The sequence below is a fragment of the Ursus maritimus genome, unplaced genomic scaffold (genome assembly GCF_017311325.1).
Source record: "Ursus maritimus isolate PB19 unplaced genomic scaffold, ASM1731132v1 scaffold_16, whole genome shotgun sequence".
In the NCBI taxonomy this organism is placed as follows: Eukaryota; Metazoa; Chordata; class Mammalia; order Carnivora; family Ursidae; genus Ursus; species Ursus maritimus.
The window spans coordinates 29,384,936-29,412,913 of record NW_024424008.1 but is presented as its reverse complement, the minus strand read 5'-3'; the positions used below and the strand labels follow the sequence as shown (position 1 = coordinate 29,412,913).

The 27,978-nt window shown below is 49.5% G+C and overlaps 1 protein-coding gene across 2 annotated transcripts; it reads left to right on the top strand.

Moving 5' to 3' along the window:
- The first annotated feature begins 168 nt into the window (after positions 1-168).
- On the top strand, positions 169-27,288 carry ENDOD1 (endonuclease domain containing 1). 2 transcript variants are annotated; one of them, XM_040630980.1, is made up of 2 exons: positions 169-532; positions 23,112-27,288. In XM_040630980.1, exons 1-2 carry the CDS (start codon positions 233-235, stop codon positions 24,309-24,311), a joined length of 1,500 nt encoding a protein of 499 aa, XP_040486914.1. In that variant the 5' UTR covers positions 169-232; the 3' UTR covers positions 24,312-27,288. The 2 variants fall into 2 exon arrangements, with proteins under 2 accessions (XP_040486914.1, XP_040486915.1); XM_040630981.1 differs by lacking the exon at positions 169-532 and adding an exon at positions 8,977-9,376.
- The last annotated feature ends 690 nt before the right edge of the window (positions 27,289-27,978 follow it).

The window sequence follows — 27,978 nt, the reverse complement described above, 5'->3', positions numbered from 1 at the left end:
GCCCCCGGCCTCCTCGGCCATCTTCCGCGCGGGCGGGGGGAGGGACGGAGGCGCGGCCTCGGGCCTCTGGCCCGCCCCCGCCGCCCGGCCTGCCCCGCCCGGCCCCGCCGAGCGCTCGCCCCGCCGCAGCGCGCCGCGCCCGGGTCCCGACTTCCCCTCCCGCCCGGCCAGCAGAGCCCGCGCGCCCCCCGGCCGGCCGCCGCTCGGCCCCGCCGAGCCCGCAGAGGTCGCCATGCGGCCCGCGCGCTGGCTCGCGCTGGGCAGCCTCCTCGCCCTGGCCGGGCTGCTGGAAGGCCGGCTCGTGGGCGAGGAGGAAGCCGGCTTCGGTGAATGCGACCGCTTCTTCTACGCCGGGACCCCGCCTGCGGGGCTGGCGGCCGAGGCCCACGTGAAGATCTGTCAGCGCTTCGAGGGCGCCGAGCGCTTCGCCACCCTGTACAGCCTCCGGGACCGCATCCCCGTGTACTCGGCGTTCCGCGCCGCGCGCCCTGCGGCGGCCGGCGCCGAGCCCCGCTGGCTGGTGGAGCCGCAGGTGAGCGAGCTGTGCCAGAGTCCGGGCGTGGGGCTGGCCCCGGACGGGGGGGCGCTTGGGCTGCCGTCGCGAGGGAGCAGGCGGGAAGGGACAGCCCCCGCGCCTTCGGGGCCAGGTCAGGAACCCCGGGTTTCCGAGCCACCCGCCGCACCCTCTGTCTATGCCGCAGTCGGGACTTGGTGATCCACGAGCCTCCGCTTAAGCCGCAGGGGCCCCGTGGTCCCTACATTTCGGGGTAGACATCTGCAAGTCTCATTCATTTCCTGACCGGTGAGGAGCGTGAGGCAGACAGTTCAGATCAGCGGAAGCCTAGGCTGGAAGCCCACAGGCCTTGGCGCAGGTCGTTGCCACAGTTCTTTGGGCCCTGGTAGGTGGGTGGGGGTTTTCATGCCCATTTTGCAGAAGAGGAGGTCAAGTCCAGGGAGTGAAGAGACTTGTGGAAGTCTGCTGGTAAGATGGGGCAGGTGTTTTGGCTTAGAAGTTCACTGCCCTTCCTACTATGGAAAAGCTGCTCTTCTGCAGAGCGCATCTGAGCCTGAAGGCTCCTTGTGCACAGGACATAGATTCAACTCGACCCGAAGTTCTGTTCAGTTAGGACGATAAAGGTACATATTTTTAGAAATGCCATGGAATAGTTACAAATGGTAGGGAAACTGACTACCTCCAACTGTTGGGAAGGGCAAACTAGTTTTACCTGATTCTTCATATCTGTATTATCAGACCACTTGGAAACCATGTTGTGACTGTTCTGTACTGGCTGGTGAGGGTGACCAAACAGTGCAGAAGGTCCCCAGAGGCCCTGCTGAACCTGCCTTAACAAACCCTGCCCCACCTCTGCTTGGCCGGCCGCCTCTGTGCAGAGCCAGCTGGGCTCCCCTTTGGTGGATTCTCCACCTCTCACCCGCCTCCCATGATCGCCTGTACCTGCCCCAGCTGCCAAGGCCACCCTGGCAGGGAGCAGAGCTACTCACTCAGCCCACCTATGCCTGATGGCCACAGCTGGCCAAAACCACATGGGTGAACAGACTGTGGCTTTCAGGTGCTTCAATCAGAACCCTGGGCTATAATCCCTGCAATGCCATCCAGATATTTCCAGCTCCAAGAGCTTGGCCGGGACTCATGCCATCTTGCACCTCGGTCTTCTTCCCTTCCTGTCCGCATCCAATCCAGAGCCCTCACCTTGATGTTGGGACCTAGGAGATCAGGCATGTGTGAGAAAGCCTTTGTAAATTATACACACGTAAGACATATATTAATCTATAATTAGTTTGCCCCCAGCTGCACCCCTCAAGCTCTCTGCATATCCCTCAGTTCATTATGCATCACGATTGTGGGCCTGTCAAGATACAGATGACCTAGGCCTTTCTCCTTGAGGATCTCCTGGACGGCTTGAGGAGACAGAACATACATGTGAGGAAGACACTGGAATGTATGCTAAATTTCAGTTGAATAGGAGCACATTTAGTAATCCCTGCTGGGTGCCAGGCACTTAGGGTACAGGAGAAGAAAGAGTAGCTCTTGGGCTCTGAGGCTTCCTGGTGTACAGGTGAGGAAGCATGCTGGGTGGAGAGTGGCAGACCAACTAATGAGAGCCAAGCCGTGTGTGTTTGAGAATGTTTCTCTATTGACTAGCTGTAAACTTGGGCAGGTTATGCTGGAGCTAATAACAGGGTGGCCTTGAGGATTAAATGAGTTACTGATGAAGTTCTCTGAGAGATGTCTGGCACATAAGTACTAGCTGTTATTAGGACGTAAGCAAAGCCCATACTTTAATAAAGGTAAACAAAGTCCTATTAGATTTAATCTCTCTTGGAGATGAGAGGGGAAAGCCTTAGGGTCAGGATGACATTTGTGCTGTGCCCAGAGGAGGAGGCAGAGTTCAGAGGAGAGACAAAAAGGAGGAGGACGTTCCAAGCCTCCTGGTGTTTTGGAGGGAACACCCGAAGTGAGAAGTGCACATTCAGGGATTAGTGTGTGGGGAGTGGTTGGCACTACTAAACTGTAGAAGTATGTAGGTGACAGTCTGCTCAAGTGTTCAGGGGAATAATGGAAGGGAGAGGGCAGCTATGAAGGAATTATCAAGGAAGGCCTGGTGAGGCAGAGCCATTGATGCAATTACGAAGGAGTCACAGAGGAGCAAGTTTCGGGGGGGTGGGGCACAGAACCAAGTCACAGAGGCAGAGGAGACCCTGGGCCCCTGGGGGCAGGAAATGAGGAATGGCACTAGAGAGGTAAAAGAGGATGGGGAGTAAGAGGGGCATTGTTCCAAATGGCAGCTTGAGATGGGAGATGAACAGTGTTTGGAAAAGGACAGGAGCCAGATTTCCCAGCTGGGGAGGTCAGAATGGTGACAGATGCTTTTCCCTGCACGATGTGCTCGTGTCCCCCTCCTTCCCACCCCAGCCTCAGGTGAAGTCAGTCAGGAGCTGGAGGGTATCAGGAGGGAGGGAAGGAAGGAGGGAGGGAGGAAAAGCTGCAAGATGAGATGTAGGCGGGCTCTGGAGCACACTGCAGCAAATCTGACCCCCCTCCCCCCACCCCTGCAGCCTGCATCCCGAGGCCTGCCTCCCAGCCAAGGTCCCCACTGCGGAAGGATGCTCAGGGCTCACTATGGACTTCTGGCTGCTTCAGAGCACTTTGCAATGCTGAGCTGCCTTGTGCCCACATCACCTTTCTCTGAAGTCAGCTTTACCAAGAGGCCCAGCCGACAGGGGAGGAAGAGGTGGGAAGCCAAAGGAGCTTGGAGCTTGCCTTGAGTGATGAGTCAGGCAGGGCTGCGCTGGCCCTGGGGGCTCCCACAGCCCAGTTGAGCAGCTTTCACAGCTGTCCTGCAGTTTCCCTTGGGAAAAAACACCACAATTGAAGATCATAGAAACTTAGTCACTCTTGGGCTTAAAACCTCGAAGGTGTTGGCTGCCCAGCATCCACCGGACCAAGTCCATCCTGCAGGATGCAGTCTACAAGGCTCTCCACTTCCTGGCTCCTGGCTCCAGCTCCAGCCTTGCTTCTCACTCCTCCGCACGTTCACATTCTCTGTTCTAGCGTTACCCGGCTGCCTGGCATGCCTCTCAGAAGCCGTGCTGCTTCTCGCTTCCGCTTCTGTCCTCATGCTCATTCCTTTTGCCCCGAATCCCCTTTCTGTACCGCCCCATCTTGCCCCTCACATCTCCCCCTCCTCCATCCTTTAAGACTGCCAAAGTGTCACCTCTTCTAGAAAGAATTGCCCACCTGATTTAGCGCCACTGCTCAGTACTCTGATAATTGCTCTTTATGTACTCTCCACATTATTTTTTTTAAAGATTTATTTTAAGATTTATCTCTCAGAGAGGGAGAGCGAGCGAGCACAAACAGGGGGAGCAGCAGGCAGAGGGAGAAACAGGCTCCCTGCTGAGCAAGGAGCCCGATGCAGGACTCGATTCCCGGACCCCAGGATCATGAGCCGAAGGCAGATGCTTAACTGACCGAGCCACCCAGGCACCCGTCCCCACATTGTTTTATAAGTATCTGCTTATATATCAGTCTCCCCAGTGTGAGCCCTTGAGAGCTGAATGCTGCACCTCACTCAGCATGCTTCTGTTCCTAGTGCCTGGCACACACACAGGCTATCAACAAGGGCTGAATACAATCATTTGCTGTTGGGTCAGCAGCCGTGGGTGAGATGCTGTGCTTGAGGTTTCCTGGCGCTTCAGCGGCCAGCCCCTAACACAAACATGTTCCACATGCAGAGCTGGAACCTTCTTCGAAGTCCACCCCACTAGTCCCAGCTCTGGCCTTTGGAACGACCCCAAATGATTTGGATCTCTTCTCTGGACAACAGCTCTTTGGTGTCAGATACAGGATCCCATGTCCACCCACACCGGAAGAATTTAAAGGGGATCTTCTGAGGGACAGAAGGAGAACTCTGAAGGAAGCAGAGAAAACAGCAGGCTCTTGTAGGCTTTATGTGCAATGCGGTCACCTTTAAATTGAGAATGGGGGGGCGCCAGGGTGGCTCAGTCAGTTAAACGTCTGCCTTTGGCTCAGGTCATGATCCCAGGGTCCTGGGATCGAGTCCTTCACTGGGCTCCTTGCTCAGTGTGGAGTCTGCTTCTCCCTCTCCCTCTGCTTTCCCCCCTGCTGTTCATGCTCTCTCTCTTTCTCTCTGTCTGTCAAATAAGTAAATAAAATCTTAGAGAGAGAGAGAGAGAGAGAGAGAGAGAGAGAGAGAATGGGGAAAAGGCAAAAAAGATGAGAAAATGTTCCCCAATTAGCATGGTGGAGATCTTCAGAAGGTTTTTAGTCAAGGCTTCAGAGACCTGAGAACTGGGTTCTGGTTTAGTACAGGGAGCCTCAAACCTTTTAGTCTCTCAATTCCTTTCTAGTTTAATGGAAGAATTTTTGGAGAAGGTATCAGTGATGGCTTACCAAAATGCATTGTCAGTTCTGCTAGAGGCCATCATCTAAGCCTCTACCATTTTATAAAGATGAATGCTGAATGGATCTGGCTTCATGTTCAGCTTACACTTATTTAATCTTACAAAAATACTCTGAGGTAGTTATCATTGTCTTCATTGTAGAGAGGAGGAAATGGGCTCAGAGGGGTTAGGTGATGTGCCCAGTGTCACACAGTTTAGACTTGAACTCATGACTATTTGCTCTTAGTCCAGTGCTCTTTGACTACATCATGGAGAGACTTTGAACTCACAGTGGATCCATTGCATTAGTGGCCATAGGGCTTTTTCTCTTCTTTTGTATGGGGGTCTTAATTTCTACTTCATTTCTCATTCCAGTAGTTAGTAGGACAAGTGGGATCACAAATTTGGCCACATAAATATTGCTTAGGTGTCAGAGCCTCTGGAGAAAAGGATAGATTCTGATTAACTACAAAAGCATTGTCCTAAAGGGCCCAGTGAGGCCGTATTTCAAATCCTAGTAAATGCCTGTGAGCAGTGATGACCAGTTAGAAGCTTGATTAAGCTCTGGATCTTTAATTTCCATCAGTGGCCTCTCACCTACACACACCCCGAAACTGTCAGGCCTTTATTCTACCAGTCCCTTTTTCACTGTGTCAGGGAACAGATACATAGAAGACAGCATACACTTTAATCCCTGTGCAGCAAACAGGACAATTCTGATACATACCTTCGGGTTAGGAGACCTGAATTCAGACCTCCTGCTCTGCTGCTCATAGGCTATATGACCTTAAATTCTTCCAGTCCTGCTTTTCTGATCTGTTCATTAGAGGCAACAATAGTGTTTGACTTCATATAGTAGTTGTGACAAACGACCAAAGGAACACACGCAAACGTGTAGCACAGTGCCTGGAATATGGTAAGGTTTTAGGAAATATTAACGTATCTACCTTATTAAAGTCTTACTCTGATAGGTGTTATTACTTTTTTTTTTTTTGAGAGAGAGTATGGAAAGTGGGGAGCAGAGGGAGAGACAGAATCCCAAGCAGGTTCCACGCCCAGCACAGAGCCTGACTCAGGGCTCGACCTCATGGTTCTGAGATTACGACCTGAGCTGAAATCAGGAGTCGGACGCTTAACTGAATGAGCCACCCAGGTGCCCTGGTGTTATTACATTAAAAAAAGAATATTTACATAAGCTGTACACCCAACATGGGCCTTGAACTCACAACCCTGAGATCAAGAGTCACATGCTCTGCTGACTGAGTCAGCCGCCCTTTTTTTATTACCTTAAAAAATATAGTTTTTTAAGTAAGCTGTGCATCCAATGTGGGGCTTGAACCCACGACCCCGAGATCAAGAGTCACATGCTATAATCGGTGTAAGACATACACAAATACACACCTGCAAATGGAATGTTGGATTAGACAGGTGACCCTTACAATTCTACAACTCTCCTAAATGTAAACCCTCCATCTAAGTATGTTCTCAAACACGAGGCATATACTTCACATCACACAACAGGAGCTGAGAAAGAGCTGTGGTGAGAGATTGCATGGATACAGGGATAGATGGATGGATTCAGGTGATTGAAAGAACAAAAATAAAATTGGTGCCAGAGATCCCTCCACCCTCCCCGTCCTGAGTCATCAGGAGGTGTGTTGTCACAAAAGAAACAGTGAGCTATAGCGTTGCAATGTATGGTGCTGAGTCTGGCTGAGTCTGGAAAGCGGCTGACTCAAAGAATGATTCCCGAGTCAGTCACTCACAGTGTCTTCCTTACTGGGGTGCACATAGCAACAGCGCGAGTCACACAGGCTATCTTTCCTTGCATTGTTCTCCTCTTCTGGCTTTTTCTTCCTCTTTGAATTCAGTGCCTCTGTTTGATTTGTGGTTGTTCTCAAAAGCAAGTTAAGGGGCTTGCCCTACATTGGCAGAACATTTGAGGGCCGTTCTGTCCTGAAACAGTTCAGCGGCGACATCTCTGTACAGCATCCTTTCAGTTCAGACTGAAATTTGGACAGTCCAGGAAAGGAGCCGGCACCAGTGATTCCCTCACTATGTACAAGGGTCTTTGCAAATTAACTCATTCATGTACTAGCTATTGTGACCCATGTTTTATAGTTTAGGAGACTGAGCTTCAGAGTGGTGGAGCCACTTACCCACGGTCACACAGCGGCTAGAGGCAGAGCCTGAGTTGGAGGGTATGGCTGCCGATTCCCAAGCTCTTAGTGTCCTTTCTAACCAATTGTGAGGTCTTCCAGCGGCGGTGTTTGTATTTTCTCTCCAGATTCCAAACTGACTGACTAGGGTTGTGAGTTTATTTTTATTATACTGAGTTCATCTAGGTCTTTGGATGATTCGTGGCTTTGCTTTGGAATGGACCATTCTGAAAATCCCCGTTTCAGAGTATCCTTAGTTCAGTTACGAGCTCATGGTGATTCAATGGAGCTTTCCCTGAATAGAGATTTTATTCTTTGGGTTTCAAATTTCTCTTCCTTTTAAACTGTCAGTGAAACTTTTAAAGTACAAGTGAAAATACAAAGAAAATAAATCCTCCCCCTTGCGAGTAGCTTTTGCTTCCCATGATCTGGTCTTGCTCCTAGAATTACTGTTCGCTTAAGAACGTGTTCCCCCTTCAAGTCGCATATCATGTCTCCACAGTGGCCGTGTAACCTATCGGCCCCAGGGAGCGTGGCATGTGTGGCAGCCATAATTTGTTGCCTGCTGATATATCTAGTTGGCCACTGAAAGGAAGGAGAAATAAAAAAGAAACCGACTCATGGCATGAACCAAATATAGAAGCAACATTAGTATTCCAGTCATGCTTCTGTTGACCCAGTGCCGGGCAGAGTGCGGCTCCATCCCAAGAGGTCAGGCTGAGGACGTCCCATACTTTGAATCAACATGAAAAATATGGGTACATTTCATTTTGCAGAGTAAACAGGTGGCTGAAATAGTGCTTGAAAATAAAAGTTAAAGTACATGTTCCAATTGACTTGTACCTTAATTTTAGGGATGATTGGTTTTGAGTTTTGATTAAGTTTCAGTTGGCAGGAACACCTGGTGCTTTAACAAGGCCCTGGGCCCTCTCATCAATTAATTCCTTAAATCAACAAATATTTATTCGAGCATCTGCTATGTGTCAGGCACCGTTCTAGGCTCTGGGAATCGAGCAGTAATTCAAACAGACAAAGATACCTTCTCTCGTGGAGCTTACTCTCTAATAGAGGACACAGGCAATAAAATAAACAAAAGACATAACATTATGTTAGTGAAAGTGGTAAGAAGAAAAATAAAGCAAAGCAGGAGGAGATGAGCTGTCAGGGAAAAGGTGACGTTTCCAAACGGTTTCAGAGAAGGCATCACTGTGGAGGTGACTTTGTGTACAAGCCTGAAGGAAGTGACAAAGCCGGTCACACAGGTGCCTGGGGGAAGGATGTTCCAGGCAGGGAGCACAGTAAGTGCAAAGACCCTTAGACAGGAGTGTCCTCATGTTTGAGGAAGAAACCGATGTGGCAAGGGAAGGATAAATGAGGAGAGCAGCGAGAGATGAGGTCCGAGAGGTGGGGTGGGAGGTGGCCGACCATGTAGGGCTTCTGGGCTATTTGTAAGGAGCTTGGCTTTTGCTCCACGTGAGACAGGGTGCCACTGTGCTGACTTCCAGCAGGGGGGCAGGGGGTGTGGTCTGACTTACATTTTAGCAGGATCATTTTGGCTGCTGCGTTGAGAACAGACTATGTGGGTTCAAAGGCCAAAGCCGAGAGGCCAGATGGGAGGTTTTAGTATCTGGCAAGAGACAGTGGTGTCTTGGACCACGGGGAGCGGCAGTCTAGTTGTGGGTATATTTTGAAGGAAGAGCCGAGAGTGAGAGAAAGGGAGGAGTCGCAGACAACTCCAAGGACGTCGGCGAGAACCACTGGAAGGATGGGGTGGCCGTGAGCAAGACGAGGATCGCGAAGAGTGTGTGAGCCGTGCTGAGTAGGAGATGCCTCTCCGTGTTCAGCGGCGCTCGGGTAGGGGCTGAGAGCTCACTGGGTACTTACCACCCTGGGCACCCTTCGAGGCCTGTGTTCCCGTGTGAGCTCACGTAATCCTCACGGCGGCCCTAGGAAACGGGTGCTGTCGTTACCCTCCTTGGACAGAGGAGGCTACTGAGGCCGAGAGAGCGTGGATTGCTCCTCCCTACTCGCCCGGCTAGGAGGGGTGGGACGGGGCTCTCTGCCGTCAGAGGGCACACGCAGCCGCCTCTCCTAGCCAGCTGTTCATGCACAGCGGAGCTCCTGTTGACCTCTCCTGAGTGAAGCTCCTCTTTGCAAAGCTCACATGTTCATGTATCAGCATTTTATAGACCAGAGCTGGTCCTAGCCCCACAGCCATGTGCCGATGACCGTGGATGCTCATGGCCCCCAGGTGCACCCTCGTGCTGGAGCCTCAGCAGGTGACAGGAGCTGTAAGTACTGTGCTGGGCTGAAGGTCCTGCCGCCTCCCTTTTGCAATCATGCTCTGCTCGAATCCATCGTGAGCACTTCCTGCGGCCTTCATGCAAACAGACATCCTCCATAGGGTTGGGAGGGGGTGGTGGATCATCTAAAAACTCTTGTCAAGTGACAAGGATCGTCCCCTTGAGTCTCAGCGAGTGTGGCCCGGATAAGGGAGGGCTCTTGCATCTGTAGGGGCGTGGAGCTGTTGTGGCTGCAAGTGGGCTGGGTGCCATGTAGGAGCCTGAGGAGAGCCCAGCTCCTGACCGGGTGCCAATTGCCCGAGGGGTGCTGGTGCAAGCACACCACACCCCCCAGAGCCCCACCTCCGGAGCAGAGAGGACCCACTCATCCATCCTTCAGCCTAGAGAGCTCAAGAGTCCCTCCATTGCCCCCAGCCTGGGTCCCCAGCATAGGAAAGGCAGCTGAACCCAGCACATTCTGAAACTTCATACCTGGGACCAGGAGAGGGCCTTTACTCCAACCCAGCATACCCCACATCCATGAAAGTACAGAAATTCCTTTTTCCTTTATGACTGTTCGTAAACTGACGTCCTTCCCCATACAAGTTCTTACCTTTGCCCTTATGTCCTAGGTAACCTGGCATCTACCCAGCTTGGTAAAGGAGCCTTCCCGCTGTGTCTGGGTGATGGTAGCATTGGTTTCAGGAAGTCCCCTTATCATTATTTTAACATTCATAACTGAGGGAAGAAGTTGACCCACATCACATCAGTGTTTTGAGTGAATTGACCAGGACGTGTGACTGAACAGGGCCACGTAAGGAAATGGCCACTGTTGATGTTTCTGGAAGACTGGTCATCCACCATACTCTCAGAGTGCGTGGAAGCCTGGGAAGGGAAGGGAGAGCTTATGAATCACAATGGGTCTTCTCTCATTCTGGAGTGTCTGTCTCTACTGGGTCTGGAGCCATGGTACCCGTGATGACAGATGCCTCCTTCACAGCCAAGCGCACCGTTCGGGGTGGCTCCTGAGCGCGCTGCATCACCTTCACTGGACAGACCTCCCCCCTGTGATCTGCCGTCTGCACTTGGAGGTCCAAGCTCCCCTCATCTTCCTCTAGGCCTCTGCAAAACAGCTTCCCCCCTGGTTAATCCCTCCTACCCACGTCTCTAAACTTACTCCCCTGGGAAGCCAGAGAAATCCTCTCAGATCGTCAATCCCATGGTGCCTCTAACAGCCTCCCTGGAAAGCCTCCAGGGCTCCCCATTTCTCCTCCTGTAAAGATAAGTCCTTATCGTGGTCTCCAGAGTCCCGCATGTGCGTCTCCCGCTCCCCACCCAGCTTTATCTGGGGCCACACATTGCGACGCCTTTACTTCCAGCCACTCCGGCTCATTCCTGTGACGGTGATGCTGCTGTGTTTCTAATTCCTGTCAAGGACCTACGTACCTGCTGTTTTGTGTTGCTTTTTTGTCTTCTACGATATTCCAGAATAGGGCAACTGCCCAGAATACCCTCGAGGAGCACCAGACCTCACTTTTCTTTGCTAGTGTCTTATTACCTATATTTGTATGACTGACTGAGTGCCACCCGCAAGGCTCGAAGTTCCACGAGGGAGGGTACAGGGCTCCCGTTGCTCACTGTCCGAGCCTCCTTCTCTAACACAGGGACCAGCGCACGTGTTTTGTAAATGGCCAAATAGGAAGTATTTCAGGCTTTGGTGGCCATAAAGTCTCTGATGCAACTACTCAGCTGGGCTGTTTTCACACAAAAACAGCCCTAGACAATAATACGTAAATGAATGAGCATGGCTGTGTTCCAAGGGAACTTGATTTATGAAAACTGGTGGTCAGCCGGTTTGGCTCCACAAGCTGTAGCTTGCCAGCCCCTGGTCTAGCTTCGTGCCAGTGCTTCGTAAGTGATGAAATGTTGCTTAGTGTTGGGCACTTAGCGAATATGCAGTGAACAGGAACAGTGAAATTTGAAACGTGGGCAATCCTAGTCCTGTTGCACCCCGGCAGCCCTAGATCTGGACCCGCAGACAATTTTCAACTAACCCATAAATGATGGCCATCATTTATAATATTAAGGGTTTTTAGGATTATAAAAGTAATATATGCTTATGGTAAAAATATTTTTTGAGCATTTTAGAAGTATATAAAGAGAAAGATCTCATTTCTCACAGATAGCTAACCTTTACAGTTTGTGTATGTGTGTGTGCTAACATTCCAGAAATTTCTATTCACATAGAGAGGCATGTAGGCTCTCAGACTCTTTATTCTAGTCAACAAGGTTCAGCACCCTTTTGGACCCCAGAGCCACAGCTAACAAGCCCCTCAAAGAACCATCATACCCATGGACTGGGAAGGTGAAGGGGCTCTTGATGAGTGAATTTGCACACATAGAAATAATTTATTTAATTTAGAAATGGAAGACCTGGGTGCCTGGATGGCTCAGGAGGTTAAGTGTCTGCCTTTGGCTCGGGTCATGATCCTGGAGTCCCAGGATGGTGGCCCACGTGGGGCTCCCTGCTCAGGGGCGAGTCTGCTTCTCCCTGTGCCCCTCACCCTGCTCTTGCTCTCTCTCTCAAATAAATAAATCTTGAAAAGAAAAGAGAAAAGAAAAGAAAAGAAAAGAAGAAAAGAAAAGAAGAAATAGAGGGCCTGGGGCCTTCAAATGCAAAGTCTGCTTCATCATGTTTTTCAAGTCAGTGTCTAGATAACTCATGGGTGACCTGAAATAATTTTACCTTCTTCCCGCTTGCTGCTTCTAAGCAACGGTGATCCCTGTCCTCTCCTGGGGGACTCACTGGCCAGCCCAAAGTCAGGAAGCCAGTCTGACCAATCTCCCCATTTCTAATCTGGTTCTATTCCTAAGCCCTGCTGCCATATAGTTTCACATTTAGAAGAACTTGAATAAGAGTGACCTTCGGGGCGCCTGGGTGGCTCAGTCGGTTAAGCATCTGTCTCTGGCTCGGGCCAAGATCTTGAGGTCCTGGGATCGAACCCTGCATCAGGCTCCCTGCTCAGTGGGGAGTCTGCTTCTCCCTCTCCCTCTGCCTGCCTCTCCCCCTGCTTGGGCTCTCTCCCTCTCTCTCTGTCAAATAAATAAGTAAAATCCTTAAAAAAAAATAAAAAATAAGAGCGACGTTCATAAAACCTGGGAGAAAAGGTTGAACAAATGGAAATGATTTTGCCTGAGGGCAAATTTACTAACCTCACATCCTATTTATTACACAACATTGAGAAGCACATGCTGTCTCTTTTGTGCTGAAGACACGAGGGTAAGATTTAATGGTTCAAGGAGGGTTTAGGTTGGAAGCAAATAAGCCATTTCCTGACAGCAAGAGTTATTATGCTGTGGGAAAAGGTCTAAGGGCTGTCAAGTCCCCTTCTCTAATGATCTTCAAAATGAGGGGTAAATTTTGTCAGTTGGCTTCAGAGAAAGGCTATTTCTCATAGCTGTCATCTTGTGTGGAGACAGGCTTTGAGCCTTTCCCAGTTTTCCACCGAGGGTGACTCCGTACTTGGGTTGACAGTGCTTCTATCGCAGGCTGTGGGTCCACGCCTGGGGGCTTCTGGACCAGGTGAGTTACTGTTGCTTTTGCTGCTGTCAGTGCTGGGCCCCATGCTGCTCCTCCATTCTTGCCACAGGCCCGTGCCTGAGTATTTCCTCTCATTCATGTAATTGTAAATGTGGTCACAATCAGAGACCAGAGTGTGTCATAAATTTGTTCTCTGTCGGTGAACTGTGGCTTAAGAGGGAGGCATGGAATTATAGGGGTTTGCAGTAATTGAAGCAAGCTCATCCTGTTCATTATCTGCTCGTTCACTTATTCATTCCTGGTCAGCGGGTCCCGAACTTTCGCTCTGCTAAGGAGTAAGGAGTAGTCAACATCCAGTTGCTGATTGACACTGTGATCGGTATTGCCATTCTCGTCCACATCAAAACCATTTATTGAGTTCTCAGCACCAAGCCAAGAACTAGAAGTCTCAGACTTGGCCCTGGAGCAAGACCCAGTCCCTTCCTGCAGGTGTCTTGTTACTTAAGTCAGGAAGGCAGATTGTGAGCGTGACTGAATTCTCCCCTACTAGACTGTTAGCCTCAAAGGACCAAGCACTGAGCAAGCATACAGAATGGTTAAGACAGTGGGTCTTGTAGAGAGACAAAATCGGGTTGGTCCTAACTCTGTCATTTACCAGCCGTGTGACCTTGGAAATGTTACTGAATTTCATGGCATGGGACTAATGAATTGTCCGTATTCCATGGGGAAGTTAGGAAGACGGTGTGACAGTGTATGCAAAAGGCACTCTGCATTGTGTCCAAGCACCCAACACATATACATTAAGCATGTGGAACGAACAAGTAACCTTTGCTTCCCAGACCATGCCTGCCTTGGAGACAGCCAGGCTGAGGGTCACCATGCTCCTGTGTTTGCCTCAGTATTATTACTCAAATGGTTTCCTGGCCTGTGCCAGGAAAGGGAGAAGTCAGACTCTCCAGGTAGCCAAATGGGAAAACACAGCGCAGGCCGAGCAGGTGTAAAACCAGTGCTCTGTCAGTGTTGTGCACACCTTTGGCAAAAAATAAAAATAAAAAAGGTCCCAGTGTCAACCCTAAAGTCCTGTGTAATCCTGGATTTCTCTAATAAAACTGCTGAGCTGGTCAAAAGCAAAACCAGAAACATACTCCTGCTCCATTGCTACCTTTTTGTGACTGGTCTCAGCTTCTTCTTGGAGTTCAGTGGCTCGTACACTACCCTCCATGGTCCTTTGCCCATTGATGCATTCTTTGTTGGGGAGCTCAGTAGAAGTTCCTTCTCCTTGCTCCAGGGGGTGCCCCTCCGGTCTGTTACCAGACTTCTGGAACCAAGACAGCCTTGTCTCTTCATTTGCTCCTGAAATTTAATCCAGGTGTCTGGAAGGTTCCATGCCTATAAGGTTCCTGCCCCAATTCCCACAGGGGAGTTGCTGGGTTCTCCTGATGCTTCAGGCTGTTAGCGCATGAATCATACGCTTACCCAAGCTTATTCATGTGAAGGGCTGGGCTGTTGTAACAGATCACTGGTAGATTCACAGACATAGGAACAGAAGTACACACAGGCTTCCAAGGAACCAGAGCTGGGAAACTTCTAGGAGCCAAATGGTCTCACAGTCTTCAGGATCTTTATCCTACCCTCCTGGTCTTTTAAGGATTTTCCTGCTTTCCCTTGGGTCAGCCTGGCTCCCAGCCCTAAACTGCATGTAGCAACCTTCACACTCTGAGTGTTGTCAGTCTCTGAATTTCTTGGGTTGAATACCCGAGAGAGAGCCATCTGGCTGGTTGCTGGCCAGATTGGCCATCCCTTGGTTGTGACTGGCAAGGAGGTGGGTAGGAGGGGGTCATGTGGTAAGAAGTGCTGCTCTTTCAGAGATAGTATCTGAAATAGTTATTTTAGAAATAGAAGTTGACTATAGCATACTGACTGACAAGGGCTGATATAGCTAGGGGTTATCTGAGAGAGCCCAGTCTGGGCAGCCATATTCGACAACCCGAGGGACCTTCACTACTCAACAGAACCGGTTCTGTGTACCAACTCTGTGTGTAATTCATGCCGCAAAGGCCCCAAGGTGGAATAAATCTCCCAGGACTGGGCGAGTTGCGATCTTGGGAAAGCACGCACTAAAGGTTGTATCAACCAGTGCCCTGGCAGGAAACGGATGGAACTCTCTAAGTAGCTTAACCAACAGAGTTGAATAAAGAAATTATTTACAGAGAATTAAGGGAGTTAACAAGATATGGTAAAGCTGCTAGGGCCTAGCCATTTACAGGAAGCTGTCACCATCCCAAGCCTGTGGGGTCAGGCGGGAGCCTGAACCCCATCAGCCGGGTGGAGGGGGAGCAAAGGAATAAATACTCCAGTCTCTCTCTCCCACCCTTCTGCTGGCTGCTCTGGTCAGAAGCCAGAGGGCACGAGAGCTCAGATGATGTGGTCCCCAAAAGTCAGCCTTCTGGGGCACAGAGAAGGGCAGAGAAGAGTGGAGGATGGATCTGGGAGGCTAGAGGGGACCACCCAGCTCTGGAGGCTGTGAGGCTGGGGCTGGATCCGAGCCCCCAGGTGGAATGCAAGTAGCAGAGAGGAATGGTGGAAGCGCCCCCAGCCCCCACCCCTGAGGCCACGGGTGGTGGTGCAGAGGGAACCAGGGAAGCATATACAGGACACCCGTGTAACCCGCATGGTTGGGGACAGATTGGCCTATTTTGGTTGAACATAAGGGAAGATTTGAGAGAAAAGACTGGAGGAATTTAGGGGGGCGGCGGCTTACGACTATGCCTGCTTGTCATTTAACCAGGAAATATAGAATGCTGTGAAGATGTTAGAGTAGTGAGATATATTTAAAAGAGTATAAATAGCAAAAATGGACTTCTCATTCCACATATGAATAAGGCAGGAAATCCATGTTTGCGTAGGTTTATGATCCGAATATTAACTGGTCTGATAGGTGGTGGACTTAAATGGCCCAATAATACTTTGTTCTCTCCCTTGGTATTCTCATCGGAGCTCTTGCAATTTGTGGATAATGCTCTCACAGGTCACAGGTATCCTGTGAATCACTGAAGCCCAGTTGGGGCACTACCGGAAGGTGGTTTAAACATTTGTTTTAGGTGTGGGGTTCAGGAAACTCCCCCCCGCCCCCGGCATCAGCATCACCTGGGATGGTGGTAAAAATGCCCTTCTGAGCCCCACTCCACACCTACGGAATATATCTCCGGGGTGAAGCCCAAGAATCTGCATTTTTAACAAGGACCAAGGTGTTTCTAATACAAACTGAATTTTGAAAACTACTGATTTAAAGAGACATCACTAATTTCTGGCAGTGGTCATCTGGGCAGGAGTTAATTCCACAGAGACTGACATGATAAATGAGAATCTGATGAAGACGTAGCCCAGTGCGTTCTCAATTTAGAATCATTGGGAAAACTTTAAAAACATCCTGATTCCCAGCCCTCTCCTGACCCCAGAATTCCTATTTAATTGGTCTGGGGTGAGGCCTGGACGTATTTTATTTGAAGTTTCCAGGTGATTCTGACCTGCAGCCAGACCTAAGAATCTCTAATCTGGTCTGCACCAGAAAGTGGAAAAAATTAGGAATGGAAATGTCTCAGCTTAACGGACTTTTCAGAATTCTGTACCACACAGTCACATGCTAAGAATAATTGCTCTGGAAAAGAAAGCAGAGTAGAGAGTGGAAAACAGGCTTCAGTGAGTAATGAGGAAGGAAACCGAAGAAGAGTGGGGATGATGTAACCTGAGAAGGTACTGCACTTCTGGAAAGGTCTTAAAGGAGTCGGTGCACTTTCCTAGGCTCCCAGAAGGAGTTTGAAACTTGGCGGCTTTGTCGGGGAAGGAGCAGCCAGAGGAGTCCTGTGGGGACTTTGTCTGTCCCCGAGGCCACCCGCTGGCCTCCCCTCAGGTGTCCCCTCCCAGCAGGTATTGCCCCTTTAGGTTGCTACAGGTTTTAATCCTTCCCTTTTATTGTCATTTTTTTTTTTTTTAGAGAAAGAAGAGTCTAAGATGGAACTGGTACAGCCTTGTGTTCATTCTTCGGCTCAGGCATCCCCTGACTTAGGAGAGAACCCTTCACCCCGTTGTCTTTGCACCTCTGGGGCTCGGGGAGCTGGAAATGCCCGCTGCTCCCATGGCAGGAAGGTGTATGAGTGGCTGTGGGGGCCCAGAGGAAGGGTGATTCACAGGGAGGAAGGCCGAGAGGACCGGGAAGCCCGCCTGAGTGCTGAGAGGCTGGTCAGGAAATGGAAAGCCCTGCATTTCTCTTTCAAAAAAAAAAAAAAAAGAAAGAAAGAAAAGGAATTAAAATATATATATAAAAAAAATTCTACTACGTCTTCTAAAGCTGTTTCTATCCCCAAGAGGATAAAGAATATTTTGGATGCCAAACAGGGAGGATTTTTTTTTTTTTTCCTTAAATGGGTGGGTCGGAACTCTATTTATTCCTTTCCTGAGAGCTGCAAGGCCTTCTGGGTTATTCCCCCTCAAATACCCTCCATCTGCTCTCGTGGTCCCACCAGCCTCCTGCTCCTTTTCTGAAAGGCTGGGTATTTTCCATGGTGAGCTCATTCTCTCAGCATTCACCCAAGGCCTCAGATCTAGTTTATTCTCCTGTGTGGACTACGGAGAGGGCCTGTTTGCACCAGCCGCTCCAGGTCTGATAAGATTATCTGATGTTCCGACTGTCAGCGGCACTCAGGTTCCTTGTAAGGAGGGGCCCTCTTATCGCTTGGGCAGCAGGATGATAGCATCTTTTCAGTGTGTGTGTGTGTGTGTGTGTGTGTGTGTGTGTGTGTGTGTCTCGTGGTTCAGGGCAGAAACGCAATTGGAATACCAACTGTTCAGCCCATTCAATTACTTAACTCTTGTTGAAAATAAAACAACTCCCCAACTGAAATAGCCTTTGTCCCCACAGAGTTAGGTAGGAGCCCACTGGGTCTCTCCTGATCATAGGATCTTATCTGAATCAGCCCCGCAAGTGCATATCTAGCCCCAGCCTAAGATTCTCCTGGGGGAGGCATCTCTACCCTTCCCGATCATTTTATAACCATTTTGATGATCCTTCTAGATGACCACCTTTTCCATGTGGCAGATCCTGGAGCAGGACTGGAGGACAGACTGTTCTCTCTGGAGCCTCTCTTTCTCCTCTGCAAATCGGAGGAAGTGATGTGTATCAGAAGACTGTTGTAGCGGTTAGATGAGATCATTCTTTCAATAGCTACCAACCGCTTCCCAATGTGGAGGGCCACTGGGCTAGGTGCTGGGACCCAGAGATCATTGGCCACCCGCTCGCACTCCTTAGCTCAGGGGCGCAGACAGATGGACAAACATAGTTTCAGGGCCTGGTCAACTTCTCCCCACTCTGCCTTTGGTGGTCAGCTTGCCCAACTCAACTGTCCCCTTGTGTCCCTCCCCTCCTTGGCCACACCTGGCCACTCCTGCCCAGCCCTCCCAGTCCACATGCCCTGAGCCTGTCTTCCTCCTCATGCGCACGCACGCAGTCTCTTCACGAGCAGTGCCGGCAGCTGTCCCCTGCCACCCTCGGCCCCTGCCCACCTGGCCTCTGATGCCAAGGCCCCCCTGCCCCCTTCATCCTGTTTCTGTACCTGTCCCTGGAGGATGGGTCGTGGCTGTGGGTAAAATAAGTACAAAAACCACAATCCTGGCCTAAGCAGAGCTGGCCTGTCCCATTCATCCTGGCTGGCCTCCACGGAGCCTCCCTTTCTTTCCAGCATCTTTCCTTGCCTCTCTCCTGAATTCCCTGGCACCGTGACCTCCAGAGGCTTGCAGACCTTCCCCACGCTCTGCCTCCATGTCCTCAATTACTGCAGAGAACTCACCGATCCCAACTCCCCACGCACCCTTTCCTCCTCCCCTGTGTTCTCAGCAGAGGTTCCCTGATCCTGGGCTGACTCTTCTCCATGTGCTACCAGGACCATTCCCATTGCTGCCCCCCCACTCCGCCCCGTGCTATCGGCGCTGTTGTGAGCACCAACATACTAATCAGCCACCATCTACCTAGAACCTACCGTATGCAGAGTCTTCACTGGGTTTTAGGCAGACAAAAGTATGAGAGATGATCCCGGTGTCTGTGGAATTTGCAGTCTGTAAAAACATAAGCAGCAAATGCACAGCATTTTGGCAGATCTCCATGTGCAGACACCTCCACCCCCCCCCCCCCGATATCTCTTTCTGCTGAATCCATTGTGTGTGCTCTTCAAAACTGATCTTGGTGACTAGTTATAAGTGTCTCCCCATTCTCATCCTCCTCACCTGGTCATCCCAGCCCTCTACAAAGCCTCTGTGCAGCTGTGCGTTCTGGAACGTTCTGTGCCTCTGCACACTCTCCCTCTGCTGCCACTTTCTTGCGCCATGACCCAGTCCCCCGACTAGTCTTGGAGGTCTTGGCTAGGACCTTCTGATCTTCTGGCCCTGTGGGGTTGTCTGTCTCGTCAAAATCCTTGTGCAGTCTTGATACCGGGAAGGGTGTTAAGGGGGCTCCCCTGTACCTGCCAGGCCCCTGAACTGCTTCAGAGAAGGTGCTTGTGAACTCCCGGAGATGTTGAGAAGAGAACAAGAGGAAGGAGGAAAGAAGGGGGCAGAGTACTGCTGCTGAGTGCCAAAGCTTTGGAGTCGTGTTCTGCAGACCATTGCCACTGTGGACAGAATGGCTCCTCCTCCCCACTCAGTGACAAACTCCCCTGTGACGAATCTGTACCAGCTGACTCGGGTGCCTGAGGCTTGCATGGATTTCACAGCCCAGAAACCCTCAGGGACTGGGCTGGTGCTCAGTGGCGCTGTTCCCCTGAGATGCCTTTGAGCCCCAAAATATTCCTTGCATGCACAGACACCTAGCAGCCCACCCTCCCAAGGTCCCTGTCCCTGGGCCGTGTGTGGGGGCTGGAAGACTATCTTTGCTGATCCCTGGGAGCCCTGCTTCTCAGCGAAGGGTCTGCTCATCTCCTGCCTTTACCTAAAGACTTCTTCAACAAGCCGTCTGTGTCTGCGGTCCACTCTTGCCCATCTCCAGTCACTCTCACCATCTGCCTTCCTTCCTGAACCATCCATGGAAATCACCCTTTGAAGTCTCACTAAGGATTCTCAAATCATCAACGGCTTTGGTGGTTGTCTCCATCCTTCCCTTTCCTCTCTGCGGCAGGTGCCACACTGTTGATCCTCTCTAGCCAAAGCTCTATCCTCCCCTGACTTCTGACGTGACCCTAGGGGCCTGATTCTCCTGCGGCTCCATCTGTGTTCCCCAGGTGTCCCTTGTCCTCCGCCTGTCCTCCAGCATGGCCACCCTGTGGCCCTCGTGCTCCCTTCCTCACCCAGAGGCGTGGGCTGCTGCTGGCGCAGGGCTGGGGCTCTGGAGTCTGAGCAGCTGGCTATAAACCTTGGCCCTGCCATATCACATGCTGGGTGACCTCGCACCTGTTGCTTATGTGAGTTCTCATTTTCCTGTGCATCAAATGGATGTAATGCCCCGCGCCTCGCCCGTGGGGTTATGTGAAGAGTAAATGGGATGCGGCAGGGCAGTGCTCTCCGAACTGTAGCCCTGTGCAAACCTGTTTTACGATTTTTGCCATATCCAAGGTGATGGGGATCCTGTTAGGATTAAAAAACGTGCTTTCTGTGGAGCATTTTCTGTGGTGCCTGGTGCGCCGTGAGCACTCACTGGTAGCCGTAATTACCCCATGATGAGTTCTTTGCATATCACGTCACTTAGAATCTGCTTCCTGCCAGCCTTTCCAAGTCAGCCTTTCACTTTTCCTTACTTAGAATCCTATTTTCGGGGGCACCTGGGTGGCTCAGTCGGTTGAGTATCTGACCCTTGACTTCAGCTCAGGTTCGATCTCAGGGTCGTGAGATCCAGCCTCGGTTCAGTGCTCAGCAGGGAGTCTGCTGGAGATTCTCTCTCTCCCTGCCCCTCCCCGCCTCAAATAAATAAATCTTTTTAAAAAGAGAGAAAGAATCTTATTTTCCCAGGCTGCTGCTCTCTGCCCCCATGCCTTGGTATAGAAGTCTTGGTAAGCCTTACTGACCTTTCTGTGTCTCTACATTTATCGAAGTCTTGCACATCCTTCTAATCCCACCTCAGTTTCTGTCTTCTCCAAGAAGTGAGAAGTCCTCCTTGACTGCGTTCATGGTGCCCTTCCTTCCTTTGAAACCCATTTGCTCTTTTTCTTTATATCACTTATGCAGCATTTAGCGTAGCCTGCATGGCACTGTTATCTTTTTCTTGGTTTCCTACTTAACTTTGTATCTGTGTCTTGTTTCCCCAAATAGATGGTGCATTTCTTCATGTGAAGGCCTGTTTTGAGGCATAGAAAGCAGTGATTCAGGACACCAGCCGTGGGGCTGGACTTGCCGTGTTCGAGTGGTAATGCCACCCCTCGCTGTGTGACCTAGAGTAAGCTGCTTAATCTTGATGTGCCCCAGTGTCTTCATTTCTCAAAAGGTGGTAACAATACCATAGTACCTAGTTTTTGGGTACATATAAATGAGTGAAGACTTAGCCACTTACTGATTTAATACACGTGAATTCTCGGAAGAGTGCCTGGCATGTATAGTGCTCAAGAAATGGTGATGGCGGTGGTGGTGGTGACCAGTGCGAATGCTCCCTTCTATAGCACGGGCCACGCGTAATATATGCTCAATAAATACTGTTGAATGGATGAATATTTCCCCTCCAGTCCTCCTTTGCCATTTTCTTTTTTTTTTTTTTAAGATTTTATTTATTAGAGAGAGAGAGTGAGCACGGGTAGGGTAAAGGACAGAGGGAGAAGCAGACTCCCTGCCGAGCAGGGACCCCCAATGCAGGGCTCCATCCCAGGACTCTAGGATCATGACCTGAGCCGAAGGCAGACACTTAGCTGACCGAGCCACCCAGGCGCCCCTCCTTTGCAATTTTCTGTCAGTCTCTTTTTCTTACATGCATGTTGGCAGGAAAACTGAAAGTTTCCTTTCATTTAATTCCAAAACAAAAAGAAACCCCATGGGTTTAAATAGCTTTTACTGTCTGGTATAGGGACTAACTCATTGAGAGAAACCTTTTTTTTTTTTGGTACTAAATTTGAAAAGTAATTTATTACAAGATTATTTATGGGGCAGGATGCTGGTGGAGGAGGAGAGTTCATTTTTCTAAAACCTACTTAGCATGTTGTGATTAAGAAAAAAATTTTCCATTAAACGCAGGAACCGTATCCAGTGACGTGGGCAGCCCAGGGGGACCGGGTCAGCAAGGAGGTAGAGTACACAGAGGGAGCTTTGTACCTGTCCCTCCGTCTACAGGTCCCACTGGGAAACCCAAGGGTAAGGTTAGTGGTGCGTGCACAAGGGCAAGTATAACCCAGAAATGCAATCTGAAATTACCTCTTACATCATAGGCGTATTTTTGTCTTCAGGGAGCAGTGTTGTCAGTAATTTACTATAATGGCAATAGCCAGATCATTAAACTATGTCTGCAGAGAGCATGGAAAAATACATCTGCCCTTTACCTGACCGTGTCTCAAAGAATATATTAGACTTTCTAAATCAAATACTCTTAAACTATTTCAGTCCGTTTGGTATTTTAGTTACATACACACTGACATTCCTTCAGAAAGGGAAGCCTACCAAGACCCACGCGTCTGTACTCTAGAGCTAAGTAAGCATGGTGATGTCGGGGAGCTGTTTTTCTGAGTTTATTTAGCAATTCAGCTGGTTCTTTAAGGAATGACATTGAAATACTAGTCAACCTGGGAGCAGAAGAAAGTTTTGTCATAGGTTAAAAAACTGGTTTTAAGACAGGAAGCAGGAATCATAATGGGCATTTCTGTCGGTGGAGGTCAGTGAACAGACTATTATGAGACCCTGGGATTTAATGTTTTACAAATGGTATAGTAGAGTGACTTCATAATGTAATACCCGGTTTGTGTGTGTGTGTGAGGGGGAGGGGTGTTGCCACAGAGGAGGGGCGGAGTGTACACAGGGAGTAAAATAGGAAACAGTCTATCTGGCAGCTCCTTCCAAACACCAGGGTCCTGGGATATTAGAAAGAAGTGTGTGTGCACCCGAAAACCAAGCCCTTCCACAACCAGGCGCTGGGAGGTTCCGTGCCCTGGGGACTTCTCTAGAGCCTTGGCTTCAAGTGCAAGTGATTTAAGGGCACCCTCTCTCCAGTGAACAGGACGCATCTCAATACTTGCCCTCTTCTTTCAGATCGATGACCCCACCAGCCACCTCGAGGAGGTGATCGCTGAGGCTGATGCCATCACCTCTGTGAACAGCCTGGGAAGCAAGCAAGCCCTGAGCACAGATTACCAGGACTCGGAGTACCAAACAGGCCAGCTGTACCCGTTCTCCCTGAGCAGTGATCTCCAAGTGGCCACGTTCGCTCTCACAAACGCAGCTCCGATGAGCCCGTCCTTCCGGCAGCGGTGGTACCGGAATCTCAACAGCCTGATGGAGCGGGCCCTGAGCCCGCAGTGCGCCGGCGGGGAAGACCTGTACATCGTCACCGGCGCTGTGCCCTCAGAGCGCAAGCTGAAGGACAGAGTGGCCGTGCCGGCGTCCGTGTGGCTGGCAGCCTGCTGCGCAGCGCCCGGGGGCGGCTGGGCCATGGGCTTTGTCCAGCACGCCCGGGACGGCGACGTCATAGAGGACGTGATGGTGGGAGAGCTCGAGAAGCTGCTTCCCTTTAAGCCCCGGCTGTTCCAGGGCAACTGTGGCGGGACCGAGCAGGACACGGAGAGGATGAAAAAGATCCTGGAGGTGGTTAACCAAGTGCAGGACGAAGAGCGAGCGGTGCAGACGAAAGAGGGCGCTCGGCCCCTCTCCAGCACCAAGGGCCCGGCGTCCGCGCCGACCCCGGAGCCGGCAGAGGAGAGGAGGAGCTTCCTGGGCAAGGTGATGAGCTTCCTCGCCACCCCAGTCATCAGGCTGTTCCAGTTACTTTATTACGTTGCAGTAGGCATTCTGAAGAACGTTATGTGGGTCCTCTGGTTTCTTACCAAGCAAGTGTTTAACGGCGTAGAAAGTTGCCTTTACCGCTTGGGTTCGGCCACCATGTCATACTTCTTGGCCATTGGGGAAGAGTTGGCGAGCATTCCCTGGAAGGTACTCAAAGTCGTGGTCAAAATCATCAGGGCCATTCTCCGGATCCTTTGTTGTCTGCTGAAGGCCGTTTGCCGCGTTCTGGGCATTCCGGTCCGAGTCCTGGTGGACGTGGCCACTTTCCCCATGCACACCATAGGCGCAGCCCCGATCGTGTGCAAGGACATTGCAGTGGGCCTCGGTGGCGCCATTTCTCTGCTCTTCGATGCTGCTTTTGGCACTATGGGGAGTCTGTTTCAGGTTATTTTTAGTATCTGCAAGAGGATTGGCTACAGAGTTACTTTCGACAATTCGGGGGAGTTATAGAACTCAAAAAACTAGTAGGGTCCAGTTACAGTGAATTCGATTTTTTTTTTTTAAACAGAAAAAGCTGGAATATTTTGTCTTTACAATGGGTTTCTGTTCGTTGTTAACTACCATTATATCTTGGCCTTTGGTAGGGGTATTTGCATGTTTTTGCAAAGGAAAATGGTATAATTTAGACTTGACCAAAGAGAGATGTTGAGAGTGGGATTATGTGTAGGTCATCTGTGGAATATGGGTAAACTTCCAAACCACTAGACTGTTTCTTCGCTCTGCTACTAGATGGACCGCCTGAGATATGCTGGTGTTCATTTGTGGGAACTAGGAATGACAGAGAAGGGAAGAATTAGGAAGAAGACAACCTTAACCCGAAGAGTTTCTGAGAGAATGGGAAAGGAATCTTGTTTCTGTTATGAGATATAAGGCACAACTTATATAAATGCTGTTGGTTGATCATTTTCATTTGCATCTCTTTCTCTCCAACTCTGCTGACCTTGTTTCCCTGTTGAAATAGCTTTCTTAGGGATAAAGAATTTGCTAATATCCCTTAGCTTTCCATGGCTTCCAAGGACCTGTAAGGTTGTTTGGGTTGTTTTTTTTTTTTTCTTCCTCCCAAGAGAATTTTGCTGCATTTTTCTTTTAGGCAATGATAAGTGTTTTGCGTTAAATGTGGCATAACAAAGTTAGAATGCAAGGGCAAAAATTGTTTGCCCTTTGAACAGTGTAGCACAGTCCTCTTGGGTATAAAGAAGAGAGTGCAAGGGTCAGAGCCCTGCTCTGAGTAGGTGTTACAGGTCTGAGAACATCCTTAGCTAAGCTTGGATTAACTTGACCTGCTGACAAGAATGAACTCAAAGACTGACATGTTAGCCAATATGAAAATTTGTACACGCCAACATTCTAGATCAATCTTTGTTACGCATCAGACAAGTACCCATTACAGTAAAATACTCTGACCTCTATCCTCAAATGATTGTTTTGGTATGAATATATATAGAAAAGCCACAAGAGAAAAAAAAAAAAAACTATTCTAGCCATCTCAGAAAAAAAAATCCATATCCATATATATCTAAGTTTATATAAGCATAAACTTGATTAAGAATCACCATGTCTTCGAAAACTAGTTTTATAGTGTGCTTGAGGCTAGAAAACACAACTCTCCCATTAATGCAAGTTTGATTTGAGAGCTAATCCCTATTTTTCTGATCAAGCACTTATTTTAAATCTTGCCCTGAAAGAGAAAGCAGAATCTTCCAAACTTTGCTCTGCCTTCCACAGCTAAGATGGAATCATTGGGATTTTTCTGAGTGTTCTAAAGAGTTTCTGTGAGGTAGAAAAGGGCCTAGTGTAAAATACTGCCCTTGGTAGAGTACCATTCATCTGAAAGTTAGTTGTAAACACCTGGGATCCAGAAAGGCAACAAGGAGAGAGTAATGGAGAGAAATAATACTTCCAGTGGGTAGGTAGACAGGAAAGGTGAATGTAGTGAGTTCCATTTTGCAGAAAAATAATTGAATTGTACCCAAAGTAGAAGATCAATTGGTGAGACAGTGTCGGGGATTTGGAACACCAGTCTGGTCCATGATGGGGGATATGCACTCGATTTATCCAAGAATCTTAAACAGTATTTTAGCAACACTTCTGTTTGTGAGTGTAAGACTCTGTAGTGGGCCTTCCCTTCATTTCAGCAGTGTGGGATACATGGAAGGGTGAGGGTTTGCCTTGGTACTGATGGGTCAAGAATCCTGCTGGATGAAAGGAAGGGAATCTTTGAAGCAACCAGAGGGTGGTCTGGCCAAACCCTCAACTGATGAAGAAACTGAGGCATGGGGGCACCAGGCTTGCCTTTAGTTTCTTTGCTGGCTCGTGGCAGATCAGGAGCCAAGGTCTTTCGCACATGTCCCATCACACCTGGGATGTCAAATAATGTGGTGCGTGCGTTACTACTCAGCTGCTTCCCTGGGTTTTCTCCATCATCCCTCAAACAGAGTCTAGGCCCTGACTCATTAATTGGATAGATTGAGCCTATGTGATGAAACCATTAGCTGTCCATGCACAGCATCATGCTTCCTGCCCCCTGCAGAATCTTTGTTCCCTTGCAGTATGTATTTGCATACTGGTAAGCCCAGAAAGGGCATCCATGGCAGCTTAAACCGCTCGGCACCATGCAAGGAATAGGGTATCCAAACCTCTTCTCGAGAGCCATTTGAAAATGCTTTCTTTTTCCCTTCTAGTTGTTTAGTGTCTTATTTATTTATTCTTGTGTGGTCTTTTGTGAAATCTGGGAAGGGATAATAAAGCAAAATAGATCCGTAAGGCGAGGTGGCTGAGCCTGTCTGCTCTGGACCACTAGGATTGGCTGAGCCTGATTCACTGGAACTGACTCCAGCAGGTGGCTGGACTATTCCCCCCAAGCTACTTTGGGCTTTGAGGTGAGAATTTGGATTGATGAACCCTGTCTCTAGCTTGAAGATTTTTCTGTGGCTCTGTTACATTCTCAGGCCCCGGGGAGGTCAACTCTTCATTATTATGGAGCTAATTTCTAGTCTGTGGATGAGCCACGCCTTTGGACACTCCTCTCCTCCATTGTGCCTTTTGAATGTTGGCTTCTCACCATCAGTACTTCCACCTAAATGCAGACTAGGGAGTTGGGAGAAGGACCTAGAATGAAGCAGTCATCATTCCATCAGTCATTCATCTGTTAAACGTGTATTTGAACATCGAGGTTGCAGAGATCAGTAACACGTGGATCCCGTCTTGGAGGAGTTCAGAAATCGAGTGGGGCGAACACACGGTGCAGCTCATAGCTGCAAGAATGGTCCTAGCAGCGTGCTCCCTGGAGCACCGGATGAACCCCGCAAAACCATGGAAATGAGGGTAGCCTTTACAGAGGGTGTGACAACAGTCAACTTGACATTTTCAGGCTATGTACAATGCTGTGCACCTTGCAATGCTCAATAAAGTAATCGTCGACAGCTCATGAGCAGGTCTCTTTATCCATCTATATCATCCTATCTATATTATTAACCATAAAATATCCAAATGGGGAGAATTCTAATGGTTGAAATGAGCTTTGGGGATTATCTGTGATTTTTATTTTTTCCCATTTACTTCTTTATCCACATTAACTCAAGCAGGTTTCTGCTCACATCTAGGTTTGTTTAAAAAAAATGTTGTGGGGGTGCCTGGGTGGCTCAGTCGGTTAAGCGTCTGCCTTCGGCTCAGGTTGTGATCTCAGGGTCCTGGGCTTGAGCCCCATGTCAGGCTCCCTGCTCAGCGGGGAGTCTGCTTCTCCCTCTGCCCCTCCCCCTGCTTGTGCATGCATATGCTCTCTCTCTCTTTCTCTCTCTCAAATAAATAAATGAAATCTCTTTAAAAAATGTTTTTGGAATTGTATGAGAAGGTGAGATCAATGAAAGAGGCCTTAGAACTACTGTTCAATGTTCTTCCTCCGAAAAGCTGTTTGTGACATATTTGTGATATGTCCTCCGTAAATAAGCACCAAAGGCTTAGTCCTTCACTAATTCTGAATCACATAGAAAATTATAAAGGTATTTATTGGTTTATTCGTTAGGAAACCCCCACAAAGTGAGAAATAATTAGCAGTCTCTGAGGGGAACAGAACCAGTCTTCTCTGTGGCCTTTGGGAGGGCACCCCATCTGGGGTCCA

What these genes read in the sequence shown, in the direction of transcription:
- ENDOD1 (XM_040630980.1), top strand. Translation starts at nt 233, where the DNA reads ATGCGGCCCGCGCGCTGGCTCGCGCTGGGCAGCCTCCTCGCCCTGGCC. An exon ending in GCTGGCTGGTGGAGCCGCAG is followed by an intron (nt 533 to 23,111) that starts GTGAGCGAGCTG and finishes CTCTTCTTTCAG; the next exon opens with ATCGATGACCCCACCAGCCA.